Source organism: Panthera onca, chromosome C1 (genome assembly GCF_046562875.1).
Source record: "Panthera onca isolate mPanOnc1 chromosome C1, mPanOnc1 haplotype 2, whole genome shotgun sequence".
Taxonomy (NCBI): Eukaryota; Metazoa; Chordata; class Mammalia; order Carnivora; family Felidae; genus Panthera; species Panthera onca.
This window is the reverse complement of record NC_138346.1, coordinates 187739292-187758455: the sequence shown is the minus strand read 5'-3', so window position 1 is coordinate 187758455 and position 19164 is coordinate 187739292. Positions and strand designations below refer to the sequence as shown.

Below are 19164 nucleotides of genomic sequence, written 5' to 3'. Positions count from 1 at the left end.
ATCTGTATCTGAACTATAGAAAACCAAAGACAGAGATATTAAAAGCAGTGAGAGAACAGACAGATTGCATATAAAGGACTAACAATTCAACTGATGCCTGACTTCCCAGCAGCAGCAATGTAAACCGTGTAGACGTTGTGAAATAGTGTCTTCAAAGTGCTAATAGGTAATAACTGCCCCCTAGAGTTATATAACCAGTGAAACAGAAGGAAAAAAAATTTTCCAACAAACAAAAACTGAGAGAATTTGTCACCAACGAAACCTCATTAAAGGAACTTTTAAAGAATGTATATCAGGAAAAAAATTACTCCAGAGGGAAGTCTGAATGCAAGAAGAAACGATGGGTGAAAAAAGGTAAATATGTACAATCTAAACAACTGTATAAAACAATATGAGCAATGATACAATATAGAACTAAAATACTGAGCATTTAACAAGGGGGCCCGGAGCTAAAGCATTCTGAGTCTTGCATCGTTTTGCAAGAAGGTAAAGATACTGAGTCACTTTGGACCCTTTGAAGTTGAATGTGCTTGTTAAACTTTTTAGGATAACTATTGAAAAAGAAAGAGAGAGTGTGTATATCTTCCAAACCAGTAAAGGGGTGGGGGGGGGGGAGTGGAACTAAATTTTGAAAAGACAAAAAAGGAAAGGAAAAAGTGACACAAACATAAAATGCATAGAAATGAGTACAAATGAATGCAAATGTATTAGTAATCACGTTCTTATTTTTCCATCATTTAAAATCAGAACTTGATCTCCCAAAGGAAGCTTGTGGGCAGGATGCAGAGAGGAAACTGTCCAGCTCTGGTAGATGGCAGGGTCAGAGCAGAGCACAGACCAAGGGGATTTGGGGGGATATGAGGAGCGAGGTGGGGGCGGGGGCCATGAGGAGAGAACTAACGAGGCACAGCCATGGAGGAGGACAGGAGGGTTTACACACCACAGCACGTGGAAGGACCATCCAAGGAGGACCCTGTAAGACTGAACCAAATCTGATGAGCAGGCAGGTCATTATCAAAAGGATGGGAGAGAATTGGGGCAGTGAAGAGAAGAGACAGGAAAAGCCCAGCCCATGCCCTCAAGATGCTCACAGACCAAGGAAGGAGACAGGGGAAGAAACAAGGGCCAAAGCCCCACATTGAGCCCACTGAACCATTTTCCATGTGAACTGGTCTCAAGAGGCAGAGCTGCACCCCTGGGAACATTCATGGGACAGTGTCACCCAGATCGGGCATGTTTCTGGAGACAACTGCATCTGGCAGCCAGCCACCAGCCAGCAGCTATGTCAACCCCGAGCTGTCCTGTACATGTGCAGTACATCCCAGTGTCCAACCTCTGAGGTCCATTGACCTCACCCAGTGATTGCCCAGCCTAGAGGACCTCAAAGCTGCCATCTGCATCAAGATCCTTAGAACACCTGGAGAAGCACTGGGGCAAAGAGAGGATGGTGTGGCGAGTGGCAGGGCAGAGTAAGGAAAATGCAAAGTGCTGGCATGTTTCTGGGCTCTGTCTGGTATGTGTCTCCAGAACCGTGGCCTCATGAACACAGGTCTCCCTGGGCAATAAGATGGTAACTGAGTAAGTAGCTGAGTCTAAAGGCCAATGGGAAGGGCATAGAGCTTAGTCCAAAGACTATGCTGGTAACCAGGTTAGAGGGAGCACATGGAGAGGCAAACAGAAACTAGGCAGAGGCAAGTGACACAGACAGAGGGGCTTGAAGGCCTGGGTGTGCTATACCTTCCCAGGGGTGCTACTCTCTCAGGGCTAGTCCACAGCTTGACTGACAGGATGGTGATCAGGGTCAACCAGTAGCAACAAGAGGATGAAGGTCAAGAGCTAGAAAAAGAAGAAATGGTAAAAGATCAAGAGCCTGGGAATTGCCAAAAGAAGAAGAGTCGAGGAGCAAAGGCAAAAAGAGAAAGGCCTAGACTTCTCTTAGGAAGAGTGGGATGCGTGGAGCACTCTGAATGCCGGCCCCATCATCAGACCACATAGAAGTAAGGCGAGGCTGGCCACTGGCCATTGCTGACAGCTTTCTTCTTGAAATGCCCTCTTCCTTGGCTCCCAACAGGTGTCCTTTTCTAGTGTTAACTTCTGGTGTGCAGGGAAGAGGTTGGCAGTGGATAGGAAAGAGACCCCTCTTCTGCTGAGAGAAGCTTGATGGCGGTCAGGGACTTGGAGACACAGACCGTCAGTGAAGTCGGTGGCAATGTCATCTGTTAAGAGTGGAGAGGACAGGGGCCATCTGTTAAGAGTGGAGAGGACGGGGTGGCTCAGTTGGTTAAGCGTCCAACTCTCAGTTTCAGCTCAGGTCACGATCTCACAGTTTCATGAATTCAAACCACACGTCAGGCTCTGTGCCAACAACACGGAACCTGCTTGGGATTCTCCTCTCTCTCTCTCTCTCTCTCTCTCTCTCCTCCTCCTCCTCCTCCTCCTCCTCCTCTCCACTCATGCTCTGTCTCTCTCAAAATAAATAAACTCAAAAAAAAAGTGGAGGAGAGGATGGATTTGGCAATAATTTCTGGGATGTGACACCAATGCACAGACAACAAAAGACAAAAATAGACTACATAAAAATTGAAAACTCACATGCATCAAACTGTAGGATGGGAGAAAATATTTGCAAACCATATATGTGATAAGGAGTTAATGACCAGAATTTGTAACAACTTCCCACAACTCAACAGTCAAAACAACCAGATTAAAACAACCAGATTAAAAACTGGGCAAAAGACTTGAATAGACATTTCTCCAAAGAAGATACACAAACGGTCGATAAGCACATGAAAAGATGCTCAACCTCGCTCATCGTCAGAGAAATGAGATCAAAACCACAATGAGATACCACCTCACAACGTTAGGATGACTGCTCTCAAAACAAAGAGAAAAGTGTCGGCAAGCATCTGGAGAAACTGGAACCGTAGTGCACTGTTGGTGGGGACATAAAATGGTGCAGCCACACTGTATGGCACTTCCTCAAGAAATTGAAAGTAGAATACCATAGGATCCAGAAATTCCACTTCTGAGTACGTACCCAAAATAACTGAGGGTAGGGTCTCAAAGAGATATTTGTACACCCATGTCCATAGCAACATTATTCACAGTGGCCAAAAGGCGGGAGCAACCCAACACCCATCACCGGATGAATGGATAAACAAAATGTGAGGTATACATGCAAACAAATATTACTCAGCCTTAAAGTGGAAGGATCGGACACCTGCTGCAACGTAGATGGACCTGGAGGACATCGTGCTAAGTGAAATAAGCCAGACCCAAAAAAGACAAATACCGTGTGATTCTGCTTATCTGAGGTTCCCAGGGCATTCGAAGTCTTAGAGACGGAAAGCAGAATGCTGGCATAAGTGTTCTTGCAAGAGTTCTGCAGATTGATTGCACAACAATGTAAATTGTACTTAACACTGCTAAACTCTATACTTGAGAATGGTAAGATGGTACTCTTAACGATAGAGAACTAAGTGAGCGTTGATGGAGGGAGGCGGATGGGGGAGGGGCTAGGTGGCTGTTGGGTATTGAAAAGGGCACTTGTGATGAGCACTGCATGTCATATGTAAGCGATGAATCACTGAATTCTCCTGAAACTAGCATCGCACTGTATGTTAACTAAAATTTTAATTAATTAATTAATTAATTAGAATGGTAAGATGATAAATTTTAAGTTACATTTGACCATAATTTTCTTTAAAGAGTGAGGACAAGGAATTAGAGACCAAAGTTCAAAAGCCCAGGGTGGCAGGTGGGTTGGGGCGGTGGGAGGGAGGGGTCACTGAGAGTTTGCTGACTGTGGACAGGAAGTTCATCTGGGGTTGGAAACCGAGAATTTGAATCTCATATGTTACTTTTTTCAGTAGCACGCAACAGGCCAGGTGTTAATGGAGACAGCGGATGGTTGGGCAATCTTGGGTTTGGGCTGTGCAGGGCGTATGGGGCAGAAGGACAAGGCATCTCGAATATCGAGGCTGCTGTCAAGAAAATGGCAGAAGAAACTCACAGTGGGTCTAACTGGATAGAAAAGGGAGTGGATCTAAAAGGAACCCATTTGGTAGGTCAAAAATGGAGCGGTCCAGGAAGAAGACATCTACATTCAGTCAGAGAACAGGTATCTTAAGGAGAAGGCTGTCAGAGGGGTGGTAATCGTTGATGGGCTACTAGAGTAGAGACGTCAAAGTGCGGGGTCCTGGGCGTGATGAGGGAGGGGAAGCACAGAATGGGTGTTGACGTGGCGTGGAGGCCGGAGGACACAAATGCTGAGATTCAGCCTGTGGGGGCCAGGGAACGGGACGAGCCACGGACCCTTGTGGACGTCAGCATCACATAAGATGATGGCAGCACCTGAGACAGGAGGATGGGGGTGGGGAGTCCTCAAGGAGCAGGAGTGAGTGGCCAGCCCAAGAGGTGCCAAGAGTCTGGCTCCTGGCACAGGAGTTTTATGTGAGGAGGAGGGCTGGGGGCTTGGAAGCCAACCTAGGTCAGCAAGACAGCACCACCCTGCTTGGGGAGTGGGGAACAGGGGAATGAGCGGGGGCCACTGGAGGGGCTCAGGAGCCAGACTGGGCTGAGGTGTTGCCCAGCATTTGTGTCTCACTCTGAAATGTGTCTCTTCACTCCTCCGGGTCTGCTACACGGTGAAATGGCCCATCTCTACCCCTGGCATCTGGGACTGAGTGTCTGTCCCTTAAGTGCTCATAACTATTTGAGGAGACAGGAGAAGAAAGAGGGATACGCTGGTTTCAAAAGAGCTTTGTGGCAGCCCAGGCCCACATTAGTCCTGCTCTATCCCTTCCAGTGCCCAGCGAGGCCATGCCCAGCATCGCTCCCACCATGAGACTGAATGAGCAACAAGAAACTGGGAGAATCATCGAAATGCAACGCCTAGAAATCCAGCGCCTCCGAGAGCAGATCCAAGAGCAAGAGCAGGTCCCAGGCTTCCACCCGCTCTCTGTCATCCGGCTTCCTTCCCTCCTTGAGTCAGAAGTGGACTTTGAGGTGCAGACCAAGTGACCCCCTCTGGTAAGCCATCTGCAGTTGCATCAGAGGAAGCCCTGTGCCTCTGTCCCCCGGCCGGCTCTGGGCTGGCCCTGCAGTCCCTGCAGCACTGACCACACCAGCCTCTTTCTCCTGCCCTGGGGAACTTGGGACGTGGTCAGAATAAAGATGTTTGCCCACAGCCAGGTCCAACTCTCTGCTTAGGGAGCCAAGGAGGAGTAGAGAGAGAGAGGACCCTGAGGAAGTGAGGGGGCGGGGGGCTCAACTTATCCCAAGCCATCGCTGCTTGTCCCGGTCCAGGCACAGGGCTGCCTGTCACTGCGGAGATCACACTGGACTTGGGCCCGGCCTCCTGCCGCCCCTCTGTCCTCTCTGGGCCCCCGGGATGGGGCTGCCTGCTCCTACCCTAAGTATCACTGCCTGCCGCTTCTGAGCTGGCTTCCTCCCCTGCCAGCCCAGTCAGGACCAGACAAAGCCACCGACGTTTTCTTCTCCTTTATGAAGCATAGTGAGATTTTCTGAGGATTTGTACATCTGTGCAAAGATGACAGTAAAGTAATAAACATGGCAAAGTGACTAGAGTTCCCCCAGGCCTTCCATCCCCTGCTGACCCTGTGGTGAGGACTGTAAGCAGAGCTCTATTTACAGAGGGTTCTCTTACACCCATGCACTCTGTGCACTCTACACTGGTCATTCTTGTTCTGCAGGGCCCTGCCCTGCTCCTCCATTTGAATGGAGGTGGGGGGAGGGTACCTCTTCCCCTAAGCCACCATACTGGGTGCCCCAGTCACACATACCAGGAAAAGTGACATTTTATGCACTCGAGCAAAGGAACATAACCCAGATGTCCTTGTCTTCTCCCACCTTCAGAGGCCAGACACCCTTCTAATATCCAAATAGCAAATATTTAAGCCCCTGGTCTCTGCTGGTCCCTGCTGGCTGTCTTACACCTGGCATCTCCAAGACATTTCCCCATCTTCCCCAATCTGCTTTACCCCAGCTCTGGGCACTGCTCTTGGGTTAGTTTTCACAGCGAGAGCTGAGACGTAGCTGTCACGCCTGGCAAAGCTCTCCTGAAGCCTGGGGAGATCAGAAGGAAGGCTCACAGCAGAGGCTACCAAGCAGTCGACGTGGGACTCGCTCCTTAGCAACTCCCTGACCGCCACCCCTAGCCCACACCCTGTCACAGTGGCCAGCTCCTCCCCTCCAGACCACTGTGTACCCAGCATGTCCTCTGCTCTAGGAGACCAGGCTCAGAGAGTAGGGAAAGATTCAGGCACCCTCTAATTGATTCAACCACAGAGACGACAGCCCATTACATTATCATGCCAGGCAGGTGGGCTCCTCTGGGACACAGATTTCATTCCGAACTAGCATATTGGCTTTACCTTTGCAGAAGAAACTGACTTGAAATGAGATCAGGGAGGTCAGCGGGGCTAGGTGCTGCAGGGTTTAAAGGTGCATTACAGATATGACTCTGTCCAGAGGCCAGCACAAAGCCACCGAGAGCCACTGCCCTCCACTTCCAGGCTCTTGCCACACTGGCCTCCTTCCAATTCTTATAAAAGTTCAAGTTCTTCCTTGCCTCTGGGTCATTCCACATACTGTTTTCTCTGCCTGAAATGTTCTTGTACCCACACCTCACTCAGTGAACTTCATCCTTCAGATGGTAGCTGAAATGTCACTTGCTCACAAAGGTAGTCCCTGATCCCTCCTTCCCCATGTAGATTACACGCACCGTATTGTTTACCTTCAGAACCTTCACTCTAACATACCCATTTGATGGTGTGATGCTGCCTCTCTTCCTAGGCTCTTGGTTCCATGGCTGTGTCTGTGTTTAAAGCTGTCTTGGGTGTTTGGGTGGAGTATTGATGAAGGGACCTGACAGTGGAGGCAGGGGGCTGTCGGGAAGACACCATGGCTAACTACAAGTAAGAGGACAGCTTCTGGGACCCAGATGGTGGCAGCAGAGATGCAGAGATGTGAATTTTTCTTTTTTTTTTTTTTTTTAAGTTTATTTATTTTGAGAGAGAGAGAGCTAGTCAGGGAGCGGCAGAGAGAGAGGGAGACAGGATCTGAAGAGGGCTCTGTGCTGAAAGCAGAGAGCCCGACGCGGGGCTCGAACTCACAAACCATGAGATCATGACCTGAACCAAATTCGGATACTCGATTGACTGAGCCACCCAGGTGCCCTTGAGAAATGAATTCTTCTGACTTCAGGACTGAGGGAGTTCACCCAGCACAGGGAGAGGGAGGAAGACTCAGGAAGAAGGCACCTGCGGAGAAAACTGGTTGCTCTTCAGCCAGAAGGAAATTCACTGTGGCTGGATGCAGCAACATTCAAATGACAGAGTTTTCAACCTAAAAATGCCTTAGAATCAAGTCATCACATTTCACCTACAAGATGGGCCTTAGGGGAGGCGCCTGGGTGGCTCAGTCAGTTAAGCCTCCGACTTTGGCTCAGGTCACGATCTCGCAGTTTGTGAGTTTCAGCCCTGTGTCAGGCTCTGTGCTGACAGCTCAGAGCCTGGAGCCTACTTTTGATTCTGTGTCTCCCTCTCTCTCTGCCCTGCCCCTACTTGCGCGCGCTCTCTCTCTGTCTCTGTCTCTGTCTCTCTCAAAAATAAATAAACATTAAAAAAAAAAAAAAAGATGTGTTAGGTTACAGATGAGGAAATCAAAGCCAGGAAGAGTGAAATAGTTGGTACAGCGTCATCCCAGCAGGGCCGGACTCGCAGCCCAGGCTGTCCATGGCCTCCACATCCCAACCACATTAAGCCTGCTCTGGAGAAGCACCAGACAGAACCTGGACCAGGTGTGGAGGTCATAGGAGTGTGACGCTCCACAAGTCTAACCCAGAAGTAGAGGGAGCTGATGCCTCCCAAACTAGGCTCCCCTGAGTCCAGTGGCCAAGAAGGAGGTGAAGGCAGAAGGAAACGGAGAGCCCCATCCCAGCAAAGCCTGGCACTTGGGCCAGCAGGTCAACAGGGTGTTTCCTCACTTGCCCAGGGGGCAGGCAGATGGCCTCTTGTTGGCAAATTTGCAGCCAGAGGTACAATCTTGCTGTTTTATGCTGGTCTCAGCCTATCAATAACCAACGTTGTGGCTAGACTCACCCTTGTGGTTCTTACTATGATCCCAAGACACCCTTCAGCAACCACCATCAGGAAACTTTGAAAAAAATAAAGCTTTATTACTTACAGGGCCTGGAAATGATACATCTCACCTGGGGCCACACAGCAAAGTCGTGGGGAGGGAGGGAAGGAGAGAGAGGAGGGAGGGAGAGAGAGAAAGCCATCTCACAGGCCTGGGATTCTGCTTTATTGGGGTCAAGTGTAAGGCCTAGGGTTTTGTGGGCTCACTATTTAAAACATAAGAGTGGGAATTTGAAGGGTAGGGAGGGGGGCGGGGAAAGTGGCTCAAAGGGTCAGTTATTAAAATCAACCAAGATCTCAGAGACAAAGAAACCTCAGTGGCTGCCAATGTGTTTTTTTGAGACAGTCCTCTGTGAAGTGGATGCCTCGGAGATCAAAGGAGAAGTCAGGCTCTCTTGTTACAAAGAGAAAAGTCACTGTCAGGGTTTAGCTACACCAGTTTGCCTCCCATAGTCTATCCTGTGCGTTCCCACCTCAAGCTGTTGGGTGGCCCTGACGGGGGTGGCCGCTGCACTGAGACCTCCCTTCACTTTGCCTATCCTGACTCTAGGGGAGGTTCTCACCCCACTGGTGAACCTCCCCCTTCACAGGGTCCCTAGAGCCAGTTGACCCCCTCATTGACAGAGTGGGCCTGGCAGTCACCTCCTCCTACAGGACTCTACTGTCACCCAGGTGGCTAGGCATCGGCATACGAACTCCACTCTTGTTCTTCTGCTTGTGGTCCATTGTTAACCTAGGGAGTCATTCATTTATGGTGGGACAGCTGGTGCTTTTGGATGACTATCCTCTTTCTGAGCCCCAGACACCCATTGGCTCCCCTGTCCTTCTTCTAGACCATATGCATCGGCTGTGGCCAGACAGGGTGAGCTCCCAAGCAAGCCTCCCCTCACCATCCTGTTCTCCTGGCACTGAGGACCCTGCCTCACAGGAGGTCCTAGCATCAGCATCTACCTTTCCCCACTGCTTTTTACACAAGGCATGACCAGTCCTTACCCGACAGCTGCTCCCAGGAGGTGCCTGAGGAGCCCCGGTGGGCCTGGGCATATGTGTGTGTCCAGGTAGGACTCCCTTGCCATCACTGCTCTGGATTTGGAAAGATCAGAGAGAAGGATGTCCGGACCAGGGGTGGGGTTCCTTCCCCCGGAGCTGTGTGGGGGCGAGCTCCTCTAGACCATTGGAGGTTCAAGATCCACTTATGCTTTGAGCACACCTAAGATACCGACTCCCCTGAGCTGAACTGGAATGGGAGCCGATGTGGAGGTGACCCTGCTGTGTGCCAGGCAGCAGGAAGAACTAACATTCCCGATCCCCCACGATGACCAGTCAGATACAGGAATGTGTACCTGTTGTTCATGTGGGATTTGGCAGGGGTGCTGGGTGTCCACTAGGACTTAACCTAGCCCCTACTGTGTGTACTGATGTAATAAATGTATTAAAAGTGGGACTGGGAGAGTCCAGTTCTGAACAGAAGAACTATGGATGCCCTTCTTTAGCTACAAGTAGCAAAACCCAACTCCAGCCAGTTTAAACCACAAGGGAAATCACTGGGCTGGGGGCGAGAAGGGGGGGCGGTCTTAGGGAATCTCAAGACAGAGATACAATCAGGCCTCAAAAGAAACTTGCACCAGGGCCTGGCTGGACCACCCCTCCTTCTCTTGTCCTTCCCCCTTCTCTGCAGACCACTTTCCATCCCCAGTTCAGCTGGGGCTAGGTACTTCAGCATCTCATTAGTACATGCCCCAAAGCTGAAATGGAATCTCTAGTCTGATTTTAAAATGCCAAAAGCAGGGGCGCCTGGGTGGCTCGGTCGGTTGACCTCCGACTCCAGCTCAGGTCATGATCTCACAGTCTGTGAGTTCGAGCCCCGCATCGGGCTCTGTGCCAACAGCTCAGAGCCTGGAGCCTGTTTCGGATTCTGTGAATCCCTCACTCTCTGACCTCCCCCGTTCATGCTCTCTCTCTGTCTCAAAAAAATAAATAAACGTTAAAAAAAAATTTTTTTTTAAATGCCAAAAGCAGGGGGAGAGCCTGGGTGGCTCAGTCGGTTACCATCCGACTTCGGCTCGGGTCATGATCTCAACAGTTCATGGGTTTGAGCCCTGCGTCGGACTCTGTGCTGACAGCTCAGAGCCTGGAGCCTGCTTTGGATTCTGTGTCTCCCTCTCTCTGCCCCTCCCCTGCTAGCACTCTCTCTCTCAAAAATAAATAAACATTAAAAAAGAAGAATTGATTATATTATTTAATCACACACACAACTAAGTACTATTGTCCCCGTTTTACAACCGAAGAGAATGAATTTTTCTAAGGTTACAGAACTGGAGCTGGGGCTTGACACTTCAAGGTCAATCTAGCTCCAAAACCAATGTTCTGTTCCAACATTCATTCAACATGCATTCCCTGAGCACCTGTTATATGCCAAGCCCATTCTAGGAGCAGGGAAGATACCATGAGTCAGACTCAAATCCCTTCCCTCATGAAGCTTACATTTTCGGGGAGTAGAGAGCCAACATTCCAGACAGGTAAGAAAAATATATAGCATACGGGGCAATGAGAAGTGCTACAGAGAAACATAAGAGAACAAAGGAAATAAAATAAGGGAAAGAGATAGGAAGTATGGGGAAGGCTGTGATTTTAGACAGAGTTGCCAGGAAGACCTTCTCCCTGAGAAGGTGCTGTTCGAGCACATTCCTGAAGGAAGGTGCAGGAAGGAGTCTTGGGGAGAAAAAGCATTCCAGGCAGAGGGAATAGCCTGTGCAAAGTCTCTTAGCATGAGCAAGCCAGGGAGGGAACTCAGAGAGGGCCTTAGGATGGGGGAGGACTGTTTCTCTGCAGAAGAGGACCACTGGAGGCGTGCAAGCACAGTAATGACATTACCTGCTCTGCCTTAGGAGAGGGTCACTCCAGCGACCAGGTTGGCAGTAGCCTTCGGTAGGAATGTGGCAGAGGCAGGGAGACTGGGCCACAGGGCCTCTCTTTTGAGAGGCAGGCCTCTCAGAACTCCCACCATCTAATGAACCAGCTAGAACCCACATTTTGCACTCTGTGCCCATGGCCACCTCCTACTCTTGGCTTTCACTGTTGCCCATCTGAGCTGCCCCCACAGCCTCTGCTTTGGGGACACGGTTCAAAAGCCCTGCAAGGAGCCTGCCTGTCCGCTTGAACTCCAAGTTACTTGATAAGACCCAGAATGAAAACAAAGACACACAATCCATGTTTAAACTGAGGAAGTTTTAGGCTTTGTTACCCCTACCCAACAAGTTTTTTTCAAACTTCCCAGGGGAAAGGGAGGGAAAATTTCATGAGTTCCCCTGCCCCAGCTCCATCCAGGACAGCTAGACCATGGCTGGCTGGCTGGGCTAACCCCTCCTTGGGACCAGAAGGATAAATAATTGCTAGACATGAGCAAGAGGAGTACACAGAGGTGAACCCTACCCGGCCCCCCTCCCCCCACCCCACTTCCCAGCTCCTCCCAGGGCAAAGGACACCTTTACAATGCTTCACAGAGTGACACAGTCACATGGTTGTCCCTGAGATCCAGCCTGCCCCAACTTTTCCTTGAGGGGAAGAACCATCTAGATCTGCACTGTCCAGGAAGGGAGCTGCGAGCCACATGTGGTGATTGAACATTTGCAGCGTAGCTAGTCTGAACTGAGATGCACAAAATAACGGACTGAAATAGCTCCTTAATCATTTGTATATTAAAATGCAAATATTTGGGGGTTGAACAAAAATTGTAAGATATTTTCACCTTTTTTCCCCTACCTTTTTAAAGTGGCTACTAGATTTTAAATTACACATGTAGCTCATGTTCTATTTCTATTCGACAGTGCTGCTCTAAGGTTGTGACTGGCTCCCCCATCATCTCCACAGAACGAAGCTAAGACGGGTCAAGAATAATTATTTTGTTGGGGCACTTGGGTGGCTCAGCCGGTTAAGCATCCGACTTCAGCTCAGATTATGATCTCTCAGTTCATGAGTTTGAGCCCCACGTCAGGCTCGGTGCTGACAGCTCAGAGCCTGGAGCCTGCTTCGGATTCTGTGTCTCCCTCTCTCTCTGTCCCTCCCCTACTTACAATCTGTCTCTCTCTCTCTCTCTCAAAACAAGTAAACATTAAAAAAAAATTTTTTTAAGAATTATTTTGCGAGCAAAGAATGGGAAGGAGACTTTGATTTTGTTTTTCTTGTCTATTCCATCCATATCAGAAGGAGAGAGAATAAGGGGTGTTACAAGGGGCTCCACCCAGGAGACAGGGGACAGTCTACAACCACCTCCGAGCAGGCACCCTTTCCCCACCCAAAGCATGTGTGGTGGGTGGTGCTGGATTCCCTATTAGAAGCAGAGCCCTGGCCACGTCTCTGGTATATTTCGGAATCCTCCAGGGGCACCGCAAGTGAGTCCAGAGCCTTGCCATGGCGTCTACGTCCCTGTGCAACCCGCCAAACTTGCCCTTCCAGCATTGTCTTACACGCTCCCTGCATCTATCACCTCACACATTCATTTCTCCAGCAAATATTTATTGGTTACCTCCCACATGCCAGGCAAAATGCTGGCTTCTAAGGTCATGATGGTTAGCAAAACGGACACTAAGGCCACCGTGTGTGGGGGGATGTGGGGGGGTGACCAGTAAGTAAATAGGGGCAATTACAGCACATGCACCAAGAGCAGCTGTGGGGGAAGCACAGGGGTCATGGGTGCACCAGAGAAACCTAAACCGGCCTCAAAGTCCGAGAGGGCTTCCTGGAGGAGGTGACATCACAGTTAAAGAATTCGAGTTGGCCACACGGAGCCTGGGTGGCAGGACGTACCCCATGCAGGGGAACTCTGAGTTCAAAACCCAACCAGAAGGGCAAAACAGTGGACAGAGCATGCAGAACTGAATGACGTGACATGCAATCTGGCTGGATGGCAGGGGGCCAGTGGCAAATGACTGGTCTGGTTGTAGATGGCAGGGGCTGTGTGAGCCCTGCAAAGGAGTGTGGCATATATCCTGAAGTGTTGATTCTGCAAGAGTTTTAAGCAGGGGAGCTCTGGTGTACTCCTGAAAAGCCTTTACCCCTCCTCCTCCTCCTCCCCCTCCTCCTTCTCCTCCCTTCCTCCTTCTCTTCCTCCTCCTCCCCTCTTCTTCCTCTCCCTCCTCCTCCTCAGGGGGGGCTCCCATCCCACCTCCTCCAGCAGGAACCACATCCAGGAGGCAAGCCTACTGCAGTCACACACTTGGGGCTTTAAGGAGACTGAGCAAGGGGCTTGTAGGGACTCCAATCCAGGGATGAGTGTACTGGGACTGGGTTTGGGGACCAGCTGGTGTTGGAATTTGGGGGCGAGGCAGGATTTTAGTTAGGGGCTGGGACTTGGGGGCTGAATTGAGGGACAAGAGTCAAGGTTGTGGTCTAGGACCTAATTCCAGAATTTGGAGCTGGGGTTGGGGTGAGGAACTGGAACGAGGTTTCAAGCCAGATTTGGGGTCGGGATCTGGAGTTGGGACGGGAATTGGATTTGGAAATGGGGCTGGGGGTTGGGGCTGAGATGTGGGGTAGGGGTTGCAGCCGGAGCTAGGAATTCTAGTTAGGGTTTGAAACTGCAGCTGGGGTCGGGGTTAGGTTTAGGCTGGAATGAAAGTTAAGTTGGGCTTGGAGCCAGGGGATGGGTCAGGGTCCAGGCTCTGGGGCAGATAGACAACATTTCTCCAGCTACCCAGATCTGGGAATTGTGTTCGAGCCCTAACAGCAGTTGACAGAAGCCCCTCCCTTCCCAGGAATGCCTCAGCCCAGCCGAAGGAGCTTTGCCACGTCAGCCAATCGGCTCAAGCCCTGCCTTGGAAACACCTGTTGATCCCCCTCCCCCCACACACACACACCCGAGAGGCTCACCTGGACGCAGGTTAGGCAGGTGAAGCGCCTCCCCGGAAACGAAGCTGGAGCGCCCCACCTGCCTGGCCCAGCCTGCTCTGGTCGGATCCAGCACTTCCAGGTTTCTTGTGAGTGCCCCATGGTCCCCTGACCCCCACCGCCCCCACTCTCTCCCACTGGCGCTTCCTGACAACCTCCACCCCACCCCCGGCCTGGCCCCACTGTCCCAGCACACCTGTGCCAGCACTTTCCGACCCCGTGAAGTCACAGCCCTGAGGAATGCCGGGACTGACTCCAGGTCCCCTCCCACGGCCCCTCCCCCACCTCCCTTGGGGGCATCTGCACCTGCTCCTCCCACCTCAAGTGCTAGGCAGCCCCTGGAGTGGGGCTGCGAAGGACCAGTAACCTCATCAGAGGTGTAACCCATGCACAGCCACATTAATCATATTCCGGGACCGATCCAGGACCTGCATCCTATATGAAGCAGGAGTCCTCTCCTAAATTAAAGAGGAGAACATTGTGTTCTCTTATTCAAAAAGCACGCTTTGGGCATCTGTGCGGGCCCAAGAATTCCCACTGGAGATTTGAAATGGCCGTGTCAACTGACTCGCCCCCATCCTTCAAGAAAATGTTACTGTCCTCACTTCTCAGATAAGGAGACTGAGGCTCTAAGAGGTGAAGTCACCCAGGGCTTCTCTGACCTTCCCCTGAGCCCCTCTTCTGACTAACCCACATCCAGCATTTATCACATACACACACCTGCTGTAAACTCGGCCTCCTTGAGGGCAGAGACCACAGCTGCTTTATTTCACCCAGTTTGAGTCATGCTGACTGGTCTCAACGTTTATTTATTTTTGGGACAGAGAGAGACAGAGCATGAACGGGGGAGGGACAGAGAGAGAGGGAGACACAGAATCGGAAACAGGCTCCAGGCTCTGAGCCATCAGCCCAGAGCCTGACGCGGGGCTCGAACTCACGGACCGTGAGATCGTGACCTGGCTGAAGTCGGACGCTTAACCGACTGCGCCACCCAGGCGCCCCATGCTGACTGGTCTCTAGAGGACATGTTAAAAGAGTGACCACCGTCAGGTCCCTTGCCCAAGTCCCATGGGTGGTAAGAACAGCGGCTGGGGTTCCAGCACAGAGCCCTCCTTCTCCCTTTGCGCCACTTTAGAGAAATCGTGGAGGAGGATGTCATGGGGGATTGGTGATGGGGAGAACGGAGAAGAGTGGGAGGCAGGAAGACGGGTGTGGAAGAGGGTGATGAGGCAGGAGCCATGGTGATGGAAACAGGGACTGGATGGAGAGAGGTTTGCAGGTGGCCTCCCTGGGATTACACTCCACAAGGAAGTAAGGAACATGAGAGGGGGAGGAGGTCTGGGCTAAGAGCCTGGGATGCGACCCGTTGCATCAGAGGTGACTGTGGAACATCCAGGTGACAATTGGCTTCGGGGTCTGGAGCTCAGGAAGGAGATCCAGGTTTGAGGGAGAAAGTGATTAGGGCACCAGCGGCTGTGGATGGAAATCAGATGAGATGTTGGGGAAGGAGAGATCTAGGGGTTAGATCCTGACCCACAAGAGAAGTAGCCTCAGCCCCGAGAGAGAGAAGATTCAGGGTCAGGCTGCTGGTTCCAGAAGAGTTAAGTCATTAGCCCCCTCCCTCCCCACAGCCCTCCCCCCAGGAGCCAGTGGTGACAGCTGAGGCCATGTGAGTCGGATCCTGAATGAGGCTTTATCTCTGCTCTTGGTCCCATCATCCACTGTGGCACCAGCTCCTTCGCCAGCCGGGATGGGACAGGCAACTGAGAGAGCCCGGAGAGGTCAGGGGCCGGGCCAGGGGCTTCCCTGGAAGGGTGGGAGGTGTGCTACGTGGGGGAAGTACCCGGGGTCATTGGAGAAGCATTCCCAAGTGGCAGTGGGGGGGGCGAGGGGAGGCGGCGGGGGGAGGCCGTCGGGGGACACTGGGGTGGATTCCCTGGGATCATCCCCAAGGCTCCCAGGAGAGACCATAAAGGCCGAGCGGGCTGGGGAGGTGACAAGTGCGATTCCCCCCCTCCTCCCCCCCCCGCAGGTGATGGTGGCCATACCCTGGACTGGGAGAGGAACAGGACTCTGGGCCTCTAGCTGCCGAGCTGGTGGGGGGGGGCTCTAGGCCATGACCCGCACCCTCTGACCCCTGATACTGACCTCTGTCCTCTGCCCCACCCCCTCTATGCCGGAAGGAGAGGCTCAAGCCCCGCCGGGCGGGGGGCCGCCCCCGGACGCTCTGGCGGAGCAGGTAGAGCTGTGGTGGTCCCAGCAGCCCCGGCGCTCGGCGCTCTGCTTCGCCGTGGCCGTGGCGCTCGTGGCGGGCTGCGGGGCGGGTGGCGTGGCGCTGCTGTCCTCCACCAGCAGCCGCTCGGGCGAGTGGCGGCTGGCGACGGGCACCGTGCTGTGCCTGCTGGCCCTGCTGGTCCTGGTCAAGCAGCTGATGAGCTCCGCCGTGCAGGACATGAACTGCCTCCGCCAGCCCCACCACGTGGCCCTGCTGCGGAGCGGCGGCGGGGTGGACGCCCTGGTCGTGCTGCTCAGCGGCCTGGTGGTGCTGGTCACCGGCCTGACTCTGGCCGGGCTGGCCGCCGCCCCGGCCCCGGCCCGGCCCCTGGCCGCCATGCTATCTGTGGGCATCGGCCTGGCCGCCTCGGGTGCGCTCTTGCTGCTGGGCTTGCTGCTCTATCAGGTGGGCGTCAGTGGACACTGTCCGCCTCTCCGTGCGGCCGCCCCCTCCACCCACGCCCACCACGGTGGCGACGGCAGCATCTTCAGCATCTCCGGACGGTTTTCTGCCGGGCGGCGTCATGAGACCACGTCCAGCATCGCCAGCCTCATCTGACCGAGCCCGAGTTCCCCTGCCCGCGACCTGCCTCAGCGTCCACGGCGCCGTGCCAGGGTGGGAGTGGGTGTGAGTGTGTGCTTGCATGTGCACGTGAGTGCGTAGGTGTCCCCAGGACCGTCCGGCCCTCCGTGGGATTGCGTGACGCGTGTACGCACACATCCATGCCACAGGAAGGTGGAACTGGGGGCTTGTGGCCGTGGAACTGTCAGAGTCTACCCGTCTCGACCTGGGGCCCCTGAAGATTCTTGGCCCCTGTTCCCAGCCCCCCTCAAATCCAACCCTGCCTTGGAACACCTATCGGAGATTTCCGGGAGCGACTGTCCTACCCCAGAGACCATACCGGCGACTTCACTGAGGAGAGTACCCGGTGACAAAGTGCAAAGAACGCGGGCTCCACAATGTGACGGGACTGGATTGGAATCCCCCACCTGCTGGGGGGCCTTGGGCAAGTGACTTAACCTCTCTGAGCCTCAGTTTCCAGAGAGTCACGGTCGTGGTCGTGGTAATCGATTGTGAGGAAGGACTGGGCACGTGGCAGGTGTGCAATAAAACTGGTGGCCGTTGTCACTGTCGCTGTCGGTACCTCACCATCTCACCTAGAAACCCTCCCCTCCCCCTCGGCTTTCCCCTCCCCGACAACCACCGCTTCTACGGTGCACACTGCCTACCTCAAGCTGACAAAAGGTACCCTGACGTGTCCCCTATCAGGCCTGTGATTTCTCCTCACAGGTATGAGGAAGCTGGAGGGGAGAGGGGGTGAGGGAAGGGGGGTGGGGAGGAGCGTGGCCTGAGTCCTTCACATTTGCTCCTGTGCTGGTTCAAGATGAAGTCTTAAGTGCCGGGGTTTTATCAGCTAGTTTCTCTGGAGGTTGCCACTCCCTACCCCACCTCTGGAATCGGATCGTCCTGGCCTATGTAGTAGCTGCACCTGCTGGCCTTCCTCCGGGCCCTCCCGCCCCCACCCCGGGTATGGGAGGGTTGTTTGAAACCCCCCCTGGGCGGTAAGAGTCACTGCCAGCTTGGGGTCAGCCCCAGGATCTCCCATCTACGGTGCAGAACGGCCTATGTGGCACCCAGCACCTTCCACCAGGACAGGAGCTACGGTTAGTTTCATCACTCCCTGCTTCTCGAGGTCAGATGCCATGCAGCCCCGCCAGGGCACCAAGATGGGCTGGGAAACCAGACAGGCCTCCAGGGGGCCCCAAGTGTGGAGATACATGTTCTCCAACAGGAGGAAATTGCTTTCAGGAGTCAAGACCTAGGGGGCCTCCTGGAGAAAACGCGGAGCAGATGGGTGAAGGAAGGGTGTTGCCAGCCAAGGAGGGAGCAAGGTGAGTGAGAAGAAGAGGGCACGTCCAGGAGGACAGTGGAACCTCTCCCCAGGACCCGTGGCATCTCAGACCCCACGTATTCAACATCGGATCCCCCTCCTCATCCTGAACCAGCTCTTGTCCCACCCAGAGGGGGCGGGGGGGGGAGCACCCTTCACCCAGCACCTGGGTTAGAAAGCTCGGTTGTGGTCCCAGACGGCACCCTGCCTCCCTCCTTATCCTGTGTCCAGTGAACATCACCTGCGGACTTCCCCACAGATGTGTGTGCGGTGCTCAACCCTCCACACTCACCCCCCAGCGCCCTCTCCATCTCTGCCTCATTTGTGCAGCCTCCCGCCTGGGGTCCCTACTTTTGCTTTTTTTTTTTTTTTTTTTTAATGTTGGTTTATTCTTGAGAGAGAGTGTGAGCAGAGAGAGAGGGAGACAAGAGGATCCAAAGATCTGTGCTGCCAGCAGAGAGCCTGATGCAGGGCTTGAACTCACAAACCATGAGATCATGACCTGAGCTGAAGTCAGACGTTTAACTGACTGAGCCACCCAGGCGCCCCTCTTTTCTTCTTCAGTTCACCTCTCTCCCAAGCCCAACACATACACCTGAGCCACAGTGACTGTTAGGGAGGTATTGGCGGGCAGAGGGGTGGGGTGGAAGGACATGACCACCTGTTCACCCATGAGCCGGACCCAGGTGATGGGAGGCTCCTTACCCCTTCCCCTGTCCTTGGAATGTCTGTCCCACTTGCCTTTCTGGCTCCGAGAAGCTGCCCCAAGGATAGAGCCTTGAGACAATGATACAGCATTGAGACTATCTGGACTGTACATGAGATGGAACCCAGTTAAGGCCTCTATGTAAACTTTTAAGATATGAGAGGCAGGTGCAGCGGTCTACTCGACTTGTGGCCACTCAAGACAAGCCTCTAAGGGAGTTTCCTTGCCTGTTACACCTGCCAGT

The 19164-nt window shown here is 53.0% G+C and overlaps 2 protein-coding genes across 2 annotated transcripts in view; both read left to right on the top strand.

Moving 5' to 3' along the window:
• The window catches only part of CFAP57 (cilia and flagella associated protein 57), an 81134-nt gene extending 64903 nt beyond the window's left edge, over positions 1 to 16231 (top strand). The window contains exons 23-26 of the mRNA XM_078451998.2: positions 4808 to 5031; positions 13916 to 14137; positions 15680 to 15829; positions 16081 to 16231. Of these exons, the coding sequence (XP_078308124.2) occupies positions 4808 to 5022 (215 nt within the window). The 3' untranslated portion in view covers positions 5023 to 5031; positions 13916 to 14137; positions 15680 to 15829; positions 16081 to 16231. The remainder of the gene's footprint in view (positions 1 to 4807; positions 5032 to 13915; positions 14138 to 15679; positions 15830 to 16080) is intronic.
• On the top strand, positions 16222 to 17461 carry TMEM125 (transmembrane protein 125). Its single transcript, XM_060624096.3, has one exon. The coding sequence runs from the start codon at positions 16222 to 16224 to the stop codon at positions 16879 to 16881; it is 660 nt and encodes a 219-aa protein (XP_060480079.2). The 3' UTR covers positions 16882 to 17461.
• The last annotated feature ends 1703 nt before the right edge of the window (positions 17462 to 19164 follow it).